The sequence below is a fragment of the Mastigoproctus giganteus genome, chromosome 6 (assembly GCF_048544385.1).
Source record: "Mastigoproctus giganteus isolate SK-2022 chromosome 6, ASM4854438v1, whole genome shotgun sequence".
In the NCBI taxonomy this organism is placed as follows: domain Eukaryota; kingdom Metazoa; phylum Arthropoda; class Arachnida; order Uropygi; family Thelyphonidae; genus Mastigoproctus; species Mastigoproctus giganteus.
This window is the reverse complement of record NC_143580.1, coordinates 175614374-175633155: the sequence shown is the minus strand read 5'-3', so window position 1 is coordinate 175633155 and position 18782 is coordinate 175614374. Positions and strand designations below refer to the sequence as shown.

Genomic DNA, 18782 nt, shown 5'->3' with positions numbered 1-18782 from the left:
GCAGAAGTCTGGAAGCATACAGTGATTCTAACCTGAAGAGTTCTAGGTTTAGCAGAGTTCTTTTCACCCTATGGCGGTGGTGAAGGCCAACAGTTGAATTTTTAATTCCCATGTTCAAAATTTCATGGAGGTATCCCACTGGGCAGGAGCTCTGGGATTAGTGGTTTCAGTTTGGTAGAGGTAAAGTCTGGGATTAATATCCGTCTAAAGAGTTCTCGCTCTGTGGAAGTGAGGACTAACTGTAAAGTTTTTGGTTTTCACATTGAGTATTATCATGAGCATCAGAATATCCCACCCAGGGCAAGGGTTCCAGGGTCAGCAGTCTCTAACTGGTAAAGGTAAAATCCAGGAAAGGTGTCATTCCAGGAAAACAAGTCTAACTGAAACTTTCTGAGGTCCTGGTAAGCATAGCAGAGGTGCAGGCTAAGTATAGTATATGACTGTATTTACAGTCCTGAATCAATACTTGGTGTAGACACAGTTATAGATTCAAACACTTATCTTGCTTGTTGAGGAGTCACGGCTTGAGGAAAGATTTGCTAATTCTGGAATGCTTGCAGGAAGATAGCTCTTCCTCTTGACAGATTCTATAGTGTATGTAGAGAATGCTTAAAAATGGCCTTTTGAACCAACCAAGTGAGATTCAATAACCACTCATGTGTTACCCTTTACAAGGAGAATCAAGTCATCTGCAAAGGCTAGGTTTTCCACCCGGGTCTAGATCCAAGGCCAGAAATTCATCCAGAACAATGTTTCAGAAGAAAGGGCCAAGGATTGAACCTTGCCGGCATCCTTTATTCACAGAGAGGGTGTGTGATTAGGCTACCAGAGTAAATCAAATGCCCCAGCAAAGTCAATAGAACTGTCAATTCATAGTATTCAACTTCACTGGAGATGATGGATGTATTCATTCCATAGATCAGAAGATCCAGGTTTCATAACCTGTCATCAAGCCTTTAAAACAATCTTGAAAGTAGTAGTAGTAGTAGTAGTAGTAGTAGTAGTAGTGGCGTGTGATGCAATAAAGCAAGTGTATGAGCTTATGCAGCATCAGCCAAAAAAAAAAAAAAAAAAAAAAATCACACCATTCCCTCCAAATGCCTGTCCAGTTCCTCCTTAAATTTATTCAACCTATCAACTTCCACAACAACAGATGGAAGTTTGTTCCAGCAATTAACCACCTGCTGGCTAAAGGCAAATTTCCGCACATCTATTCTACATCTGTCTTTTCTTAATTTGAATTTATGCCCCCTTAGGTTCATAATCTGAACAAGTGGAAGGATCCCATTGGAATTCAGCGTGCTCAACCCATTCAAGGCCTTATACACCTCAATCAGATCACTGCGCAGGTGCCTAGTCTCCAGCCATTTCAATTTGCAGAACTTAAGCCTCTCTTGGTAAGAGGATCCCTTCATTCCCCTCACCAATCTTGTTGCCCTTCTCTATACACGCTCAAGTAAATCTACATCCTTCCTAAAATGAGGCCTCCAGACCTGTACGCAGTACTCAAGGCGTGGCCTGACCATTGCCTTATACAGAGGGATAATCACCTCCTTTTCCCTGCTAGCAAAATTCCTATATATCATTGACAAAACCCCATGACCTGCACTCTGTCAAGAGGTCTTGGCAGATCTCCTGCATGGAGATTTTAATTTCTCTTGTTAGCAGCTTGGGTACCCATTTTAGCATATATTTCTAAAATCTAATGTGTTGAAAGTATTTAATACAATTCTCTTTGAAAACCCCAGTGCTTGCATCATTGCACATATGGATGTTATCCTGTCTTTTTGAATTATTTCATTTAAAATGTTAGCATTTTCTTCAATGCATACAGACTGGTCTTCTGGTTCTTTGGCTGGTCAGAAACATGACTCCTTTAAAACATGTGAGCCATCTATGAACATTGCCAACATTAACAGCATCTTGTAGGTATATTTTCCTCAATTTTTCATGAATCTCAACAGCAGAGTTTTCTCCTGAATTGAACAGTTTGACTGTTCTTAACTTTAGATGTGTAAAAGATGAAAACTTTTATTTTAGCATGTTTATGTCTTAATATTTATGCTAGCAATATATGAAACTGCATGATGCTAATTCAATTACAAAAAAATTTGCCATCCAAGAGGCACCAGTTATGACACAACCCTTGTTCTTAAAGCTATAACTACTGTCAAGGTAAATGGAAGGGATTTTGCTTTCATAAAGGTGAATGCAAGTCATAAAAGGTTATAAAGATGATTATAACGGTCTTAGAAGGAAGGAAGGAATCTGTTGGCCAATGCAACTTTTTTTTTAGTGTTTGGTGGGATTTTCTGGTGAACACTTTCCCATTGATTAGGTACTGAAGTATGCTCCATGAGATACTGAAACTCCACTCAGATATTAAGTGGCTTAGCCATGATATTTTTAAGAATTGTGGAAAGACTGGGGTACTTTTGACAGAGGGCAAACCATGTTTGTGGGCCACTCGCTTAAGCATCTAATATTCTGATGAATACAATTATTTAAGGAATGTGGGGCTGCAGAAGCCAAGTAGACAACCATTTTGATGTACTTCCTTGTGATGTTAAGATCCCTAACATAGTGGAAATGCTGCTTAGATTGCCATCTAAGTTTGACCACTTTGAGGTAAAGAGCATTTAAATGTTTGTGAAAGTTCAGTTTAATGTTGAAAATGTCCCCAAGATGGGGGTGAGTGAACATGTTAGGGATCAAAGTATCATTATACACCAGTGGAATAACAGGCAGTACTGGTTTGAGGGAAAAGTCATTTGTGCTGATTCTGCTGGATTGAGATATAGTCCAAATTGGTGAAGGTATGCTGAAACATTATTTAGTTTATCAGAAAGACTAGCTGTGATATAATTCATATTATCTTCAGGGCTAATATGTGCAATTAGCTTGATTTCATCTGCATAGCAGCTTGATCATCCTTCAACTACCAGGAAAACAAGCCGAGCCATAAATAGCAGGCTTGACAATACTGTACTTCACCTTGTAGGGCAGTTGTGTTAATGTCATAGGTGAGGAACTGATTTCTCCAATGCAGAGTAAAGACTGCAAGAATGAGTGTTTTTCCAGAAATGTGGAAATGCTTCTTCTGTGAAAATCTTTCTGACACACTAGGAAGAATGCTAACGTCAAAAGCAGATTTGAAGATGAGGTAGGTGACAGCAGTTTGGCATTGTCTTGAACTGCACTGAGAATTATAGTTAGAATCAAGAACATGCTGGTCATAGCAGAATGATTTTCTATTGCACAGTGGATTTGTAGAGGCCTGTCTGATAGAAGCTGTTTTGTCAGAATAGGTAACCATGTTTTCTTCAGAGCCTTAAGCAGGCATAAGGTAGTGAAACGAGCAAGTTGTGATTGACTTATGATGAAGACTAAATCTTACGTATGGGTTCCACACCATACACTATTGGGAGAAGTTCTGGTGGAGGACAGCATTCTTGTAGTAGTTCTAAGATGAAAAGCATTTGATTATAAATGTGGAACCCCATCAATTCCAGAGGTAATAGTAGTAATAGTAATAGTGCACTGATAGCTTTAATCGGCTGTTGTCTAGGGATTGTGATGTCTTCTAAGGCACTGGATGGTTTTATCTTTATATTTTCATATCTCATTGTATATTGCTTTTGTTTCTTCCAATTTTGGCTATTTTCTGTAAAAATGAGGTTAAAAAAAAAAAGAAAGAAAGTATAGAGATGCACATGGTCAGCAATAATGTTCAAATAAGCTATGACCATTGCAGTATCTTCATGTCCCATTCTTTCTGCAGCTGCTCCTTGTTTGGCATCAGAAAAACAAATGATAGATGGATGTATGAACATTTATTTATTTTAGTTACATCTACATTGACAGAAAGTCAGAGATACAGCTGAAATATGTAGACATGGCCCAGGTACCATTGTTGAGATGTAAGGGCTTTTAGATTTTTTTTTTATATTATTGTGTTTTATTCTGAATGCATGGTAATCAAATTGCTAAGGTTTGCTAGTGAATGTCTTCATTTTCTGTTGTTTGCTACAGTTGGTTTTTGATATGCAGCTTAAATCAAAGTTGGTGAATAGTCACATTAACAACATAAAGGCAGATTACGAGAAATCCTTGGCAAGGGATGCAAAGAAAAACAGCAAAGAGTTCTTTACTTATGTAAACTCTAGAAGGAAGGGGATGAATCAGATTGGTCCACTTGATATTGATGGGTCAACTGTTCATGATCCTGCTCAGGTAGCTAACAAACTAAATGAATATTTTGCATCGACATTCACACATGAGGAGTTTTTCATCAAGGGGAATGCCAGAGGTGTATTCAACTCTAGCAGTAAGCTACAGAATCTTGAAATAACTGGGAGTAAAGTGGAGGAGAAACTGTTGAAGATAAGCACAAGAAAGGCACCCGGGGTGGATGGGATCTATCCAGTTATATTAAAGGAGGCAACTTTTGATACTGTTGCACATGGAAGACTGCTACACAAATTGGAGCAGTGTGACATTGGAGGCAAATTGCTGCTATGGATAAGGGGGTGTTTGAGGGGGAGAAGACAGAGAGTGGTAATCAATGGACACTGCTCATCGTGGACTAATGTTATTCGTGGAGTCCCTCAGGGCTCAGTGTTGGGTCCATTATTGTTTCCTGTATTTATAAATGATATTGATGGTGGTATATCAAGCTTAATGTCCAAGTTTGCAGACGATACAAAGGTTGGCAGGGTTGTCAAGGACGCTACTGACACTATGCTGCTGCAACAGGATCTGGAAAGGTTGCGCAGATGGGCTGAGAGGTGGCAAATGAAGTTTAACATTGACAAATGTAAAGTACTACTCATGGGAAACAGCAACCCTAGAGCAACGTATCAACTCTGTGGTACTACACTGACAGTGGTAGAGGATGAAAGGGACCTGGGGGGTGGTTGTGCAGGCAGATATGAAGTTCTCTGAGCAGTGCAGACGGGCTGCAAGAGTAGCTCATGGAGTATTGTCAATGATATACAGGAATTTTTCCAGCAGGGATAAGGAGGTGATTATTCCATTGTATAAGGCAATGGTGAGGCCACACCTAGAGTACTGTATACAGGTCTGGAGGCCTCATTTCAAGAAGGATGTAGAGCTGCTGGAACGAGTACAGAGAAGGGCAACAAGATTAGTGAATGGAACAGAGGGGTGCTCTTACGAAGAAAGGCTTAAGTTTTGCAAATTACAGTGTCTGGAGACTAGGCACCAGGGAGGTGATCTGATAGAGGTGTATAAGGCCTTGAATGGTTTAAGCATGCTCAATGCTGATGGGATTCTTCCTCTAGCTCAGAAAAATCACCTGAGAGGGCATGGATTCAAATTGAGGAAAGACAGATGTAGGATGGACGTGCGGAAATTTGCCTTTAGCCAGCGGGTGGTTGGTTGGTGGAACAGACTTCCATCCCTTGTGGTGGAGGTTGATAGCCTAAATAAGTTTAAGGCTCAGCTGGACAGGTATTTTGAACGAACAGAGGGGTGAAGTGGAAGTGGGTTTTTTTTTTTTTTTTTTTTTGGCTGATGCTGCATAAGCTTGCTTTCTTGCATCAAATGCCTCTACTAATACTACTACTAAAACACTGCCCACACCAACAGACTTCCACTGCTACCTGCACTGTTGATATGTTGATATGTATCATGATGGTCCATGATTCATACTGCTGTTGCAATATTTTGGTTCTATCATCAGCATAGAATAACTGGAAACAAGATTTGTGAGACCTGGTGACATTCCCCCCCCCCCCACTTATCAAGTGTCCAGTGTCAGTTTTTTCATGCCTGCTGTACCCACAGTTGCTTGCTTTTGGCTGATAAGGGTGGAACCTATGAGATCATGTATTGCACACTTCTTCCATGACAGGTCCTGATGAATTTTATTTTCTGATTTGTACCCCTCTTCACACCACTGTTCTACTGCATTGTCATTGACTGATTGTATCCTGTTTGTTAGACTGCACAATTCCTTTTATCCTCTCACATCCAAAAGCTCTCTCTGGCCACAGGACACCACTGGCTGGATTTTTTTCTCATTCACTGTTCACTTAATCTGACTACTTGCTTTATATAGTCTGATGCAGATATATGATACCATCTTTGATGGAGTAGTTGATTTCTTGGATGATGAGGGTGTGCCTAATAAACTGTGAATGTGTTATGATAATCATGAAATGTGAGAACAGTGATAAATGGCCCTTGAACCTTAATATCTGTGGCCTTTACATACAAAATATGGCTTATGTTAAGACAAATCTTGATGAGAAGCAATAAGGTTAAAAAATAAATTCATTAAAGCATATCCCTGTGTTAGTCAAGGAAAAGTACATTTTTATCTTGTACATAACCCTTTACAAATAGGCTATGCTTTTATTCCACACACACACACACACACACACACACACACACACACACACACACACACACACACACACACACACACACACACTTATACAGTATCAGCAAACCCCCCCCCCCAAAAAAAAAACCCAAAAAACAGTCACTTTGTCCATCCCTTCTGATTACAACTTTAATAACAGTAAGGGACAAGGCACTCCACTTCACAGAACTTGCCTTACTAGACTGAAGAAAATGCATACATTTTCTGATTTTGATTCCTTATAACTAATTAATCTACTCAAGGTCAATTGTCAGCAATAAACCGTTAGCAATGCATACATAAAATAAATTGGCAATAAGCTACAAAATGTTGAAACTAACCATTAAAATTAACAGGATAGACAAACTCAAGAATATGACAACTGATTTTCTCATCATCCAAAATCAGATGCCAAACAATCAAATGTATGGTACTGGAATAGTATTATAACTGCATTTTAAACCTATTCAAATTATATCTTAACTTAACATAATTCTATCTTAGAATTATAAAGTTTGCCACTAGTTACGAGGATAGCAACAAACTTTAGAGCATGATAAATTTATCTGTACAGTATATATTATAGCAATAAATATTTATTCAGTACTAAGTATGGTTGTTAATGACAGTAACAATGGTATGCAGCTGCAACAGGATCTAGAAAAGTTGAGCAGATGGGCTGAGAGGTGGCAACTGAAGTTTAACATTGACAAATACTAAGTACTGCATACGAGTAGCAGTAACCTCAGAGTAACGTACCAACTGTGTCGTAACACACTTAGGTTAGTGGAGAATGTAAAAGACCTGGGGGCAATTGTGCCATCAGATATGAAGCTTTCAGAGCAATGCAAACAGGCTGTCAGAACAGCTCATAGGGTCTTGTCAATGTTATATACAGGAACTCTGCTAGCAGGGATAAGGGAACAATTATCCCTTTGTATAAGACAATGATCAGGACACACCTTGAATACTGCATACAGGTTTGGAGGTCTCATTTCAGAAAGAATGTAGAGCTGCTGGAATGGATACAGAGAATGGCAATGACATTGGTGAGGGGAACAAAGGGGTGCTCTGCTCCTACCAAGAAAGTTATGAACCTCAGGGGGCATAAATTCAAATTGAGGAAAGACAGTTGCAGAACAGATGTGCAGAAATTTGCCCTTAGCCAGCGAGTAGTTGATTGCTGGAACAAAGTTCCATCTGTTGTTGTGGAAGTTGATAGACTGAATAAATTTCAGGAGGAACTGGACAGGCATTTGGAGGGATTTCTTTTGTAAAAAAATTTTTTTTTTTTTTTTTTGGCTGATGCCGCATAAGATCATACACTTGCTTTCTTGCATCACATGCCACTACTATTTGTTATTTGGTTTTTAGGAGCATTAGCAACTAAGGCCATATTGCTCCAGGTTATGCTGTGGTCATTCCTTGACCTTTCCGCATACTCCGTATTTGGTGGTTACGGGCTCGAACCCCGGTCTAATCAAGAAGCGTGTGCTACGCACTGCTGCTGCTGCTGCTCCTTCCCACAAATTTAAGTGGGGTTTTTACAGCATGGCTGATGCTGTATAAGCTTGCTTTCTTGTATCATATGCCACTGCTAATGCTAAAGTATATTTTGCAATTAGAAAATTAATGAACATACCTCTGAAAGTTGCATAAGGAACATCTTTCTTATTACAATAAAAGATGACCTGAAACAATTATGACATATTAACCATTTAAATTTAGAATGTATAGAAAAAATGCAAATAACCTTAAAGAAAAATTAATATTAACACATTGAATATACAGCTTATTTCTTTCATTCTGTTCAACTTAATTCTGCACTTGGAGAAACTTCCAAATGCCAACTTTATTTGACATTTTAAAGAATAAAGTAGTGGAATTTATACATTACATATATACAGAGTGTCTCAAAAATATTGGTACAAACGTTTAGGGGAGGTAGGTAACATCTAAAGGAATGTGAATCGCATAGGAACCCATAACCGGAAACGTCACCGTAAGTCGGTACACGGCGCTATTCATCAGTTCGCAAGAGGGAAAAATTTCTGGTTTACTCATTCAAGCAGTAGTCGCCGCATGAAGAGCATGTATTGATATACGAACTGTGAGCTGGCAGACATGCACCTAGTGTATGGATTAGCAGAGGGTAATGGACGAGCCGCTCAACGAATTTATGGAGAACGCTTCCCAGGCAGACATGTACCAGACCACCATTTGTTTGCGTGTGTGCATCAAAATTTGTGCAATTATGGGTCATTTAGAGGTAACAGTAGTGAGGGCAAACCACATTCGACACGAACTCCCACCATGTAAGAAAGTGTGTTGAATGCTATCCAGAATAATCCTACTACCAGCACACGTACCGTTGCCTCTGTCTTAGGAGCGTCTCGTTGCAGTGTACAGCATGTCTGGCATGTTTCCTTACACCCCTTTCATCTCCAAAGGGTTCAGTTACTGCTTCCCCAAGATCATCCTGCATGTGTGGCTTTTGCATAGTGGTTTCTCCAAGAAAGTGTTCAAGACTTGAATTTTCCAGCCTATGTTTTGTTCACGGATGAGGCTTATTTCACTCGGGAAGGCTTATTCAATCAGCACAATGCTCATGTGTGGGCTCACGACAACCCACGCGATGTGCGCTCCCATGCGGCACAACATCGCTTCCCAATAAATGTGTGGGCAGGTATGGTCGGTGACTGCTTAGTCAGCCCATATTTGTTACCATCCCGCATGAACTCTGCTAAATATCGGATCTTTCTTGAACAAGTTCAACCAGGGTTACTTGACGATGTTCCAGTAAATGTGAGATGCAACATTTGGTTTCGACATGATGGGGCGCCTGCCCATTATGGAAGGTGTGTTCGTGACCATTTGAACAGGTGTGTTGGGCGTCGATGGATTGGCCGTGGTGGACCCGTGGCCCCCACGCTCATCTGATTTATCGAGCCTGGATTTCTTTCTGTGGGGCCCTCAATTCTATCGTGTATGAATCACCTGTGGAGATGGAAATGGATCTAGTGGTGAGACTCGTCTGCGCTGCTGCTACTGTTAAAAAAACTCCAGGTGTGTTCGACTGTGTCCACCAATCCATGCTGCATCAGTGTCACGCATGCATCGCGTCTCATGGTGGAACCTTCAAGCATCTGTTGTAACATCATGAAATGCATCCATCTCGCACTCCATTGTTAATATTATGTCAAATAAATGTTTGCCACTAATTATTGTCTTGTGTCATTTCTGCTTCTTGTGCCTCTGCTACTACTTTGTTGTTGTTATTTGGTTTTTAGGAGCATTAGCAACTAAGGCCATATTGCTCAGGGGATATGCGGTGGTCATTCCCTGACCTTTCCGCATCCTCCATATTTGGTAGTTACGGGCTCAAACCCCGGTCTAATCAAGAAGCGTGTGCTACGCACTGCTGCTCCTGCCCACCTGGCTACGGAGGCGCCTGCTACTACTTTCCCGTGACGTTTCTGGTTATGGGTTCCTATGTGATTCACATTCCTTTAGATGTTACTTACCTCCCCTAAATGTTTGTACCAATATTTTTGAGACACCCTGTATATAATATAAAGTTTTGTAAGTTGTGTGGCAACATCCTTATTTTGTCAATTTTGTAATACTATCAAGTGTCAATTTACCTACTATTTTTATAGTTTGTTTTAAAACTGTATTTGTTTGAAGTAAATAAAAATTTGCACTAATATTTGTTGGAATAGTAGAAACTTAACCTATGATCACCTCTCAGAAGCCAAAATAAAGGCTGACACAGAGATTATGCACAATCTACCTTATGCTAATTTCTGTTTTTGATATTTTATAACTTGTAGAACTTTCTGCAAAGCAGGGACATTTTCAGTTTCAAGGGATTTTTTTTTTCCCCTCCAGTAAAGAGGCTGAAACCAAAAGGAGACTCATCAGGAGCCTCACCCCAAAGTCTGCTACCATTTCCTGCAGAACAATTACTATTCCCTCTTTTTCATAAGTGACATCTCCAACAAAACCAGGGAGAGGTTCCCCATGTCCAAGTGAAATATCACCTCACAATCAACCCAGGCTTAGGTGAATAACTAAATTGGGTCACACTTGGATACTCAACATCCACACCATAGAGAAAATCCCCCTTCCCTCCATACCAAAGGGATTCTGTTCATCATGTCACATGCAAGTGCAAGCAATCAATGAGATAACTCTTTATAAGACTTAATGAGCATAGTAAAAATGCCAGAAAAGGGAATCTGAGACATATGACATAATTATCTCAGTAATCCCAACATGCAGTTATACTGTAAAGAGAATGAGCTCAAGATCAGGCACATCAGTGCAGTCTATTTTAGAAGTAAAGGTATTCTTGGTGTAGTACCTAATTAGTCAAAAAGAGTAACTGTTGTCTTTGGTAATTTTCAGTTCTTTGCCTCTTGAAGTATGGGCTACTTTTTCCAGAATTTAAAGTTTTATTATTACAAAAACCGTAAGCCCCAGAAAACTAGCTGTTATTACTGCAAAGTTACCATTATTACAAAGCATTTCAGTATTGTTCACTTTATATCTTTTTATTAACATTACTGTTTTATTATAAAACAGCAAATTTAATATCTGCAGTGGCTGGCTTTCTACTTCAAAAATTCCTTCACTTCTAAAATAGACTGCCTGATAGTAATCTTTCATTCATTCTTGTAGTGGTTCAACTGTACTTGAACTACACAGAATTTAGAGAGATTCTTCATATTATCTAATCATTACAGCCAATTCACAGAAACATGGAGAGAGTGAACCCCCCCCCCCACACCCACCCAAATAAATTACTTCAAAGAAGAAATCTGGATACTCAAATCCTCATCTTCCTGCTATTCCTCCGCCATTTTCCCTAACTATAGTTAGCTCATATCGGGATAGAGTTATATAGATGAAATCTCCAAGATGCTCCAAGTTCCCCCTTCCACCCTTTTTCCATTGCAGCAATCATAATCTTTGTAACAGATCTTGTAATCAGGGAACTTAGACACTTTGAATGGATTACCAAATGCATATCAGTGGCCTTGCAATTGTCTGAAACCACAAAATCCTGACATAAATCAAAAAGAACCCCTTAGATAACGTCTGTTGAACTGTACTAGTGCATTTTTCTATTCTTTTTCTAGAGCAGTGGTTTTTGATCTTTTTTTAATAATGGCATCCTTAAGTAATTTATTTTATTTTGTGGCAGCCCACGCAATTTTCTGCCTGTTAGATCTGATTCTCTCCTCTCTCTGTATATATATATATATATATATAGACAAAAAGGTAAATATCAGTATATTTGTGTATATGGTAGGAGAGTTGAGCTATCCGGTGTAATAAAATGCAATTAATAAGGGCATAATTATTGTAAGCACCTAATGCTGTGGGTCCTACAACTTTAACTACTTCATCATGGAATCATGTTTCCATGAATCCATGAATCATGTTTCACTTTCCATCTAACTTGTCTCACTTTAGCTTTAAGTCTTTTAGAAGCAATTAGGTTACTAGTGGTGGGATACTTGTGAAAATTATTCCAAGCATGGTTTTCCTCCTGTTTGGCATTAAAGCAATCTGTATTCCACCTGTGATTTTGGTGAATGCGATCAGTCTTGGATTTTGGACTGGATGCATTAGCTGCACTCAGAATCTGATTGGTTATGTAAGTAGTTACATCATCAGTAGGTTGTTGTTAAACATAAATTCTGTCTAAAAGTATTTGGGCAGAATGGCCATCCCAGTTTGCCTTATTAAACTTCCATTTCATTGATCAGATTTGGAGTTACCCCTTTTGTAATGTGCAAATAATTGGAAAATGATCGCTGTTAAAGGGTTGGTTAATAATGACCACATCATGGCACAGGTGGATGAACAAATTGGCAAGTCAATTACAAAAGTAGATCCTGTAAGTAGATGGCTATAGGTGGAGGATCCAGAGTTTAGTAAATTATGATCATTATTATTCATAAATTCTTCAATCAATTTGTCTCTTGTATTCATAATGGATGGTTGGCATTAAAATCATTCAAAAGACAAATTGGATTTAATAGTTGGATAACAAAGCTGTCGAGTTCTGAATGGGGAAATGATACACATGGTGGAACATAAATGGAAACAAGGGTAACTAAGGTACGCAGTGGAATACAAGCTAACACAACTTCTAAGGGTGGTTGGTAATTGGATAGGCCTGGACAGTGTTAGATTTAACAAGAATAGCTACTCCTCCACAGGCAGGAGGCTCTGAGCACCTACCTTGTCTGTACATGATATAATTTTGAGAATTTTTGCAAAAATTACAGTGACAAGAAAGTTTCCTGTAGGTGCAATTCAATCCCATTCACCTATGGAACTGAATTGGGCAAGTAAATATCTTAAGTCAACAGAATGACTGCTTAGTCCTCTGAAATTCCATTCTACGACGTTGTGAATTATTTAAGTTTAGTTGAGGATGATTCATCTGACTGTTTTTTGTATGTGTTGCATTTTTTTGGTCTTTTTTTTTGGGAAGATGGTGCATCATGTATCCACAGTGCCATTTGCATGAAGGTCTAGTATGGGTTCCTCATAATCTGAGTGTTCATCCTCTTCTATACTGTTGGTAGGTGATTTGGTTTTTACCATTAGCATCAGCAGTGGCATATGATGCAAGAAAGCAAGCTTATACAACATCAGCCAAAAATAAAAAAACCTTTCCCAAGTTTGTTCCAGCAATTGACCACTCACTAGCTAAAGGCGAATTAGTAGTAGTAGTAGTAGTGACATGTGATGCAAGAAACCAAGTGTATGAGCTTATGTAGCATAAGCCAAAAAAAAAAATTCACACAACCATTCTATCTAAATGTTTGTCCAGTTCCTCCTTAAATTTATTTAACATATCAACTTCCACAACGAAAAATGGAAGTTTGTTCCAGCAATTCACCACCTGCTGGCTAAAGGCAAATTTCCGCACATCTATTCTACATCTGTCTTTTCTTAATTTGAATTTATGCCCCCTTAATCTGAACAAGTGGAAGGATCCCATCAGAATTCAGCGTGCTCAACCCATTCACGGCCTTATACACCTCAATCAGATCACCGCACAGGTGCCTAGTCTCCAGCCACTGCAATTTCGAGAACTTAAGCCTCTCTTGGTAAGAGGATCATTTCATTCCCCTCACCAATCTTGTTGCCCTTCTCTGTACACGCTCAAGCAAATCTACATCCTTCCTAAAAGGAGGCCTCCAGACCTGTACTCAGTACTCAAGGTGTGGCCTGACCATTGCCTTATACAGAGGGACAATCACGTCCTTTTCCCTGCTAGCAAAATTCCTATATATCATTGACAAAACCTCATGACCTGCATTGCTCAGAAAACTTCATATCTGACTGCACAATTACTCCCAGGTCTATTTCATTTTCTACCATCTTAAGTGTAGTACCACACAGTTGGTACGTTTCTCCGGGGTTACTTCTATCCATATGTAGTACTTTGTATTTGTCAAGGTTAAACTTCAGTTGCCACTTCTTAGCCCATCTTCCCAAATTATCTAGATCCTGTTGCAGTAGCACATTGCCATTACTGTCATTAACAACCCTGCCAACCTTTGTATCATCTGCAAACTTTGACACTAAGCATGATATACCTTCATCAATATCATTGATAAATATACAAAACAACACAGGACCCAACACTGAAACCTGTGGGACTCCACTAATAACATTAGTCCACGAAGAGCAGCACAAATTGATTACCACCTCTGTCTTCTTCCACTCAACCATCCTTTTATCCATTGTAGCAACTTACCCTTAATACCATTCTGCTCCAATTTGTACAATAGTCTTCCATGCACAACAGTGTCAAAAGCCTTCCTGAAATCCAAATATATGTTATCAAAATTATTTTTTGCATCCTGTTTCTTTGTAACCACATCATAATATCCTATCAATTTTGTCAGACAAGACATTCCCTTAAAAAACCCCATGCTGTGTCTGAATTATTGCTGCAGTCTTGTCTAGATGATCCTGAAATGCATCTTTAACCAGTGACTCCATTATTTTACCCGGAACAGAAGTTAAACTAACTGGTCTGTAATTACTCGTGTCACCCTTTGATCCCCCTTTGTGAATTGGGCATACATTTGCACATCTCCAGTCTGTGGGGGGGCCTCCCCTGAGTCCAAGGATGCTCTCATAATTATGGCTAAGGGTTTGCTTAGTTGCTTTGTCGCTTCCTTTAATATAACTGGATAGATTCTATCCACCCCAGGTGCCTTTCTTATGTTTAACTTCAACAATTTCTCCTCCACTTTGCTCTCAGTTATTACAAAATCATTAAGCACCCTGCTACGTGTGGATGTAGATGCAAAATACTCATTCAGTTTGTTTGCTATCTGAGCAGGATCATCAACAGTCGAACCATCGATATCAAGTGGACCAATCAGATTCATCCCCTTCCTATTAGAGTTTATATAAGTAAAGAAGTCCTTTCTGTTTTTCTTAGTGTCTTTTGCCAAAGATTTCTCGTAATCTGCCTTTGCCTGCCTAACCTCCTTTGTGGCCTGATTACAGACTAGCTTATATCTGCCATAGGCTTCTGAGACGCTTGATAATTTATATGTATCCCATGCATTTTTTTTCTCTGTCACAAGTCTCATTAGTTCATTTGATAACCATTTAGGCCTAAACCTTGACCAATATTTCTTAATAGGTATGAAACTTTTAGTAGCATCCACGATCAATAGAGCAGAATTTCTGCACATGTATTCTGTAACTGGAAAACAGGCCTTGAATTTCGGGTTGCATATCACAAAACTTTTTAGCGAAGACCGGCAAACTGACTTAAAATGAATTTATTAAAATAAATAAATAACAACTACATAACATACTAAAACAGAGATAAAATATAAAATAAAATAAAAGTGTTAAAACACAATAACACAAAAATACAATAATATATGGATAAAACTAATAAAATATACAGTAGCTTTTGAGATGAAGTGCCTCTTCATCAGCTTAGTCGGTAAATGGTGTATTTCAGTATATATATGTTGGTTACAACAGCAAAAGTCAGCTGAGCATGAATCATGCATCATGAGTCTGGTGTCAATAGAGCAGAATTATGCTCTATTGACACCATAAGCACATGATGATCGGCAGTGCTTAACACACTGCAAAACGGTAGATTCCATAATGAGGTGTAAGTGCACTCCCCTGGTGTGATTCATTGTGCTATTACTGCTAGTATGTGCAGTGCTCAAGCCATGAGTGCTGGCGGTAATCATGTGAATAGTCAATGATTTCAATATCCTATCGGGGATCAAGATTGTGCTGCTCAGCCCAATAATGCTCGGCGACTGCGGGGCATTCAAAATTAGCAGTGCGGAGAGCCACCTCATGCTCAGAAACCTGATCTTTCAATCCACCTACATAATACCTCCCACAATCTAGATATGTAATGTAGCATACAGAACCACTCCATAGGAGAGGAGGAACAGGTGTTTTCACCTTAGAAATAATAGACTGTAATATTCTCCCTGGCAGTTGTACACATCATATATGGTGGAGATGCAAAATCCTAACTACACATGGTGGAACATAAATTTCCGATACGTCTGGATAATAGGGGATGTAGGTGGTAGAAATAAATTCATTGACGTGAGGAGGGTTAGATTGTGCAAGAAATTCGTAAGCTTGGAGCTCACATCTATATAGAACCTGAGATGGATAATTGCAATTTGAAATCTCTGCCATAATTTTGGAAATCTCCAACTGCCTGTCACCAAATGAACTAGAGTGCATCCAAGCGTAGGAGAATAAAGTGCGAGCAGTGCTACGCAAATGACCAGGGGGCGTGAGCAGACCACATAATTGGTAAATTGGACTGTGCATATTGGCTTCCTAAAAATGGAAGCCAACATGCGAATCACATGTTGGACTAAAAGATCCAAAAAAGGAAAGGTATTATTGGCTTTCAGTTGAATTGTAAACTGAATGAAAGGTGACAGAGAATTGAGATCTTGTAGCAGTCGAGTTTCTGATCCCCGAGGAACAATGGCAAAAATATTGTCCACATGTTTATATGTGTGGTAAGAACACACACGAGAGATAACTCGCAGTTTATTTTGAATTTGAGTAGCAAACAATTATCTAAGGAGCAAAGCGATCTCTTAGCCCTCAGCATGAAGTTTGCAGTCCTTCTTTGTAAACCTCCATCACACATTTAGCTATGGCTGTTGAAGCATCTCTCAACAAGCTACCTGAAGAGACTGATAACATAATTTGCTTTAAAACAACTTCTATTTTACAACACATCTGGCCCATCACTAACAACCTCAGATGATGACAACAGGAAGCTTTCTTCTTTGCGCAAAGATGACACTATTGTAGCCTTGCCCACAGATAAATGGCGCACTGTTGTCCTGGACATGTCCGAGTATCTTTGTAAAGCCTCTATTGCAGGATCAGAAGATTTATGAAACTGTGCAAGACTCCCCTGTTAAAGTGTTGGAGAAGTTGGAATCTAAACTTAATAAACTTGTGCATTCCTAGTTTTTAGCTAACAAGATTACCAAGAGCATTCACTGGAAGCTTCATGCAACAGGTTGTTGACTCCCGCAGTTTTATGTAGTATATTCCTTTGAGTTTATGTAGTATATTCCGCAGTATATTCCTTTGAGGCCCATTGTTTCTTGTTGTAATACACCTATGTATGAACTTTCTAAATATGTTGCCAAGTTATTAGCACCGCTTGTTGGAAAAACTGTTTACACTGTTTTTAGTAGTAGGCATTTTTTGCGTATATTAAAGATTTTACTATTTCTGAGAGCTAGGTTATGGTCTCCTTTGATGTGGTTTCTCTATTCACTTCTGTTCCTGTACAATAGGCTATTGCCTGTGCAAAACGTCTTTTGAACAGGGATACCACATTGGGAGACAGAACCTCGCTCTCTACCGGTGATATTTGCACCGCTCTCAATCTGTGTTTAATGGGGGGGGGGGTAATCAGATTCAATGACTGTTTCACCAAATACAGGGCACAGCTATGGATGCTCCTCTTAGTCCTATTATGGCGCCTCCATAGCCAGGTGGGCAAGAGCAGCAGTGCGTAGCACACGTTTCTTGATTAGACCGGGATTCGATCCTATGACCATCAAATACAGAGGATGTGGAAAGGTAAGGGAATGACAACCGCATATCCCCGGAGCAATATGGCCTTAGTTGCTAATGCTCCAAAAAAAACCAAATAACAATAGTCCTATTATGGCCAATATTGCCATAGAAGAACTTGAGAGTCAGATTTTCTTGAACTTCATCATCATCATCATCAGCCATTTTCAATCCACTGCAGGATGAAGGCCTCTCCAGCAACTTTCCAGTTCTTTCTGTTTTGAGCACTGGCCATCCATTTACTACTCAAAAACTCATGAATTTCATCTATCCATCTCCGCCTTTGTCTTCCAGGTTTTCTTCTAGCTCCTCTTGGGTACCATTCTGTTATTTTCTTAGTCCATCTGTCATCATGTCTTCGAGCTATGTGTCCTGCCCAAGACCATTTTAGTTCTTTAGTTTTGATAAGAATGTCCTTTACTTGAGTTTGCTGCCTAATCCATGTGTTTCTCTTCTTATCTAACAGTCTGATTCCCAATATAATTCGTTCCATTCTTCGCTGTGTAGTTCGTAGCTTCTCTTCCATTCTTTTGGTGAGTGCCCAAGTTTCACTTCCATAAGTCATGGTGGGGAGTATACATTGATTCATTATTTTACGTTTCAGACAAACTGGGATATTGCTCTTCAGTATGTGACTATATTTCCTGAATGCTATCCATCCAAAATTTATTCATCTCTTGACTTCCAGCCATTTATCATTATTCCAGCTAATAACTTGTCCCAGATAAGTATATGACTCCACCTTTTCAATTACTGCTCCTTCAATCATTATTTCCCTTTCCGTGGCATACCTGTTCATCATTACTTTTGTTTTAGCCATATTCATCTTTAGTCCAAAATCCTTACTAACTGTGCATAACTGATTAAGATTTTCCTCTAATTCTTTGGGATCGTGGCTTATGACCACAATGTCATCTGCAAATCGTAAATGGTTTAGGTACTCTCCGTTCACATTGACTCCTTTCTGCGACCAGTCTAATCTTTTGAAAGCTTCCTCAAGGGCAGCAGTAAACAGCTTCGGAGATATTGTGTCTCCTTGTCGAACTCCTTTCTCGATTTTAAATTTGCTACTGTCTTTGTCTAGTCTAATAAAGGATGTAGCACTCTCATATATTTTCTTCAAAATCATAATATATGGAGTATCTATGCCTTGTCTTTCCAGTGCCTGAAACATTGCCTTATGCTGTATAGAGTCAAATGCCTTTTCATAATCCACAAATGCCAGGCATAATGGTGTTTTATATTC

The 18782-nt window shown here is 39.2% G+C and overlaps 1 protein-coding gene across 1 annotated transcript in view; it reads right to left on the bottom strand.

Annotated features, from left to right (window-relative positions):
- Positions 1 to 18782, bottom strand: part of LOC150084765 (cilia- and flagella-associated protein 61) — a 135221-nt gene that overhangs the window by 60254 nt on the left and 56185 nt on the right. The window contains exon 3 of the mRNA XM_090375522.1: positions 8031 to 8079. Within this exon, the coding sequence (XP_090231648.1) occupies positions 8031 to 8079 (49 nt within the window). The remainder of the gene's footprint in view (positions 1 to 8030; positions 8080 to 18782) is intronic.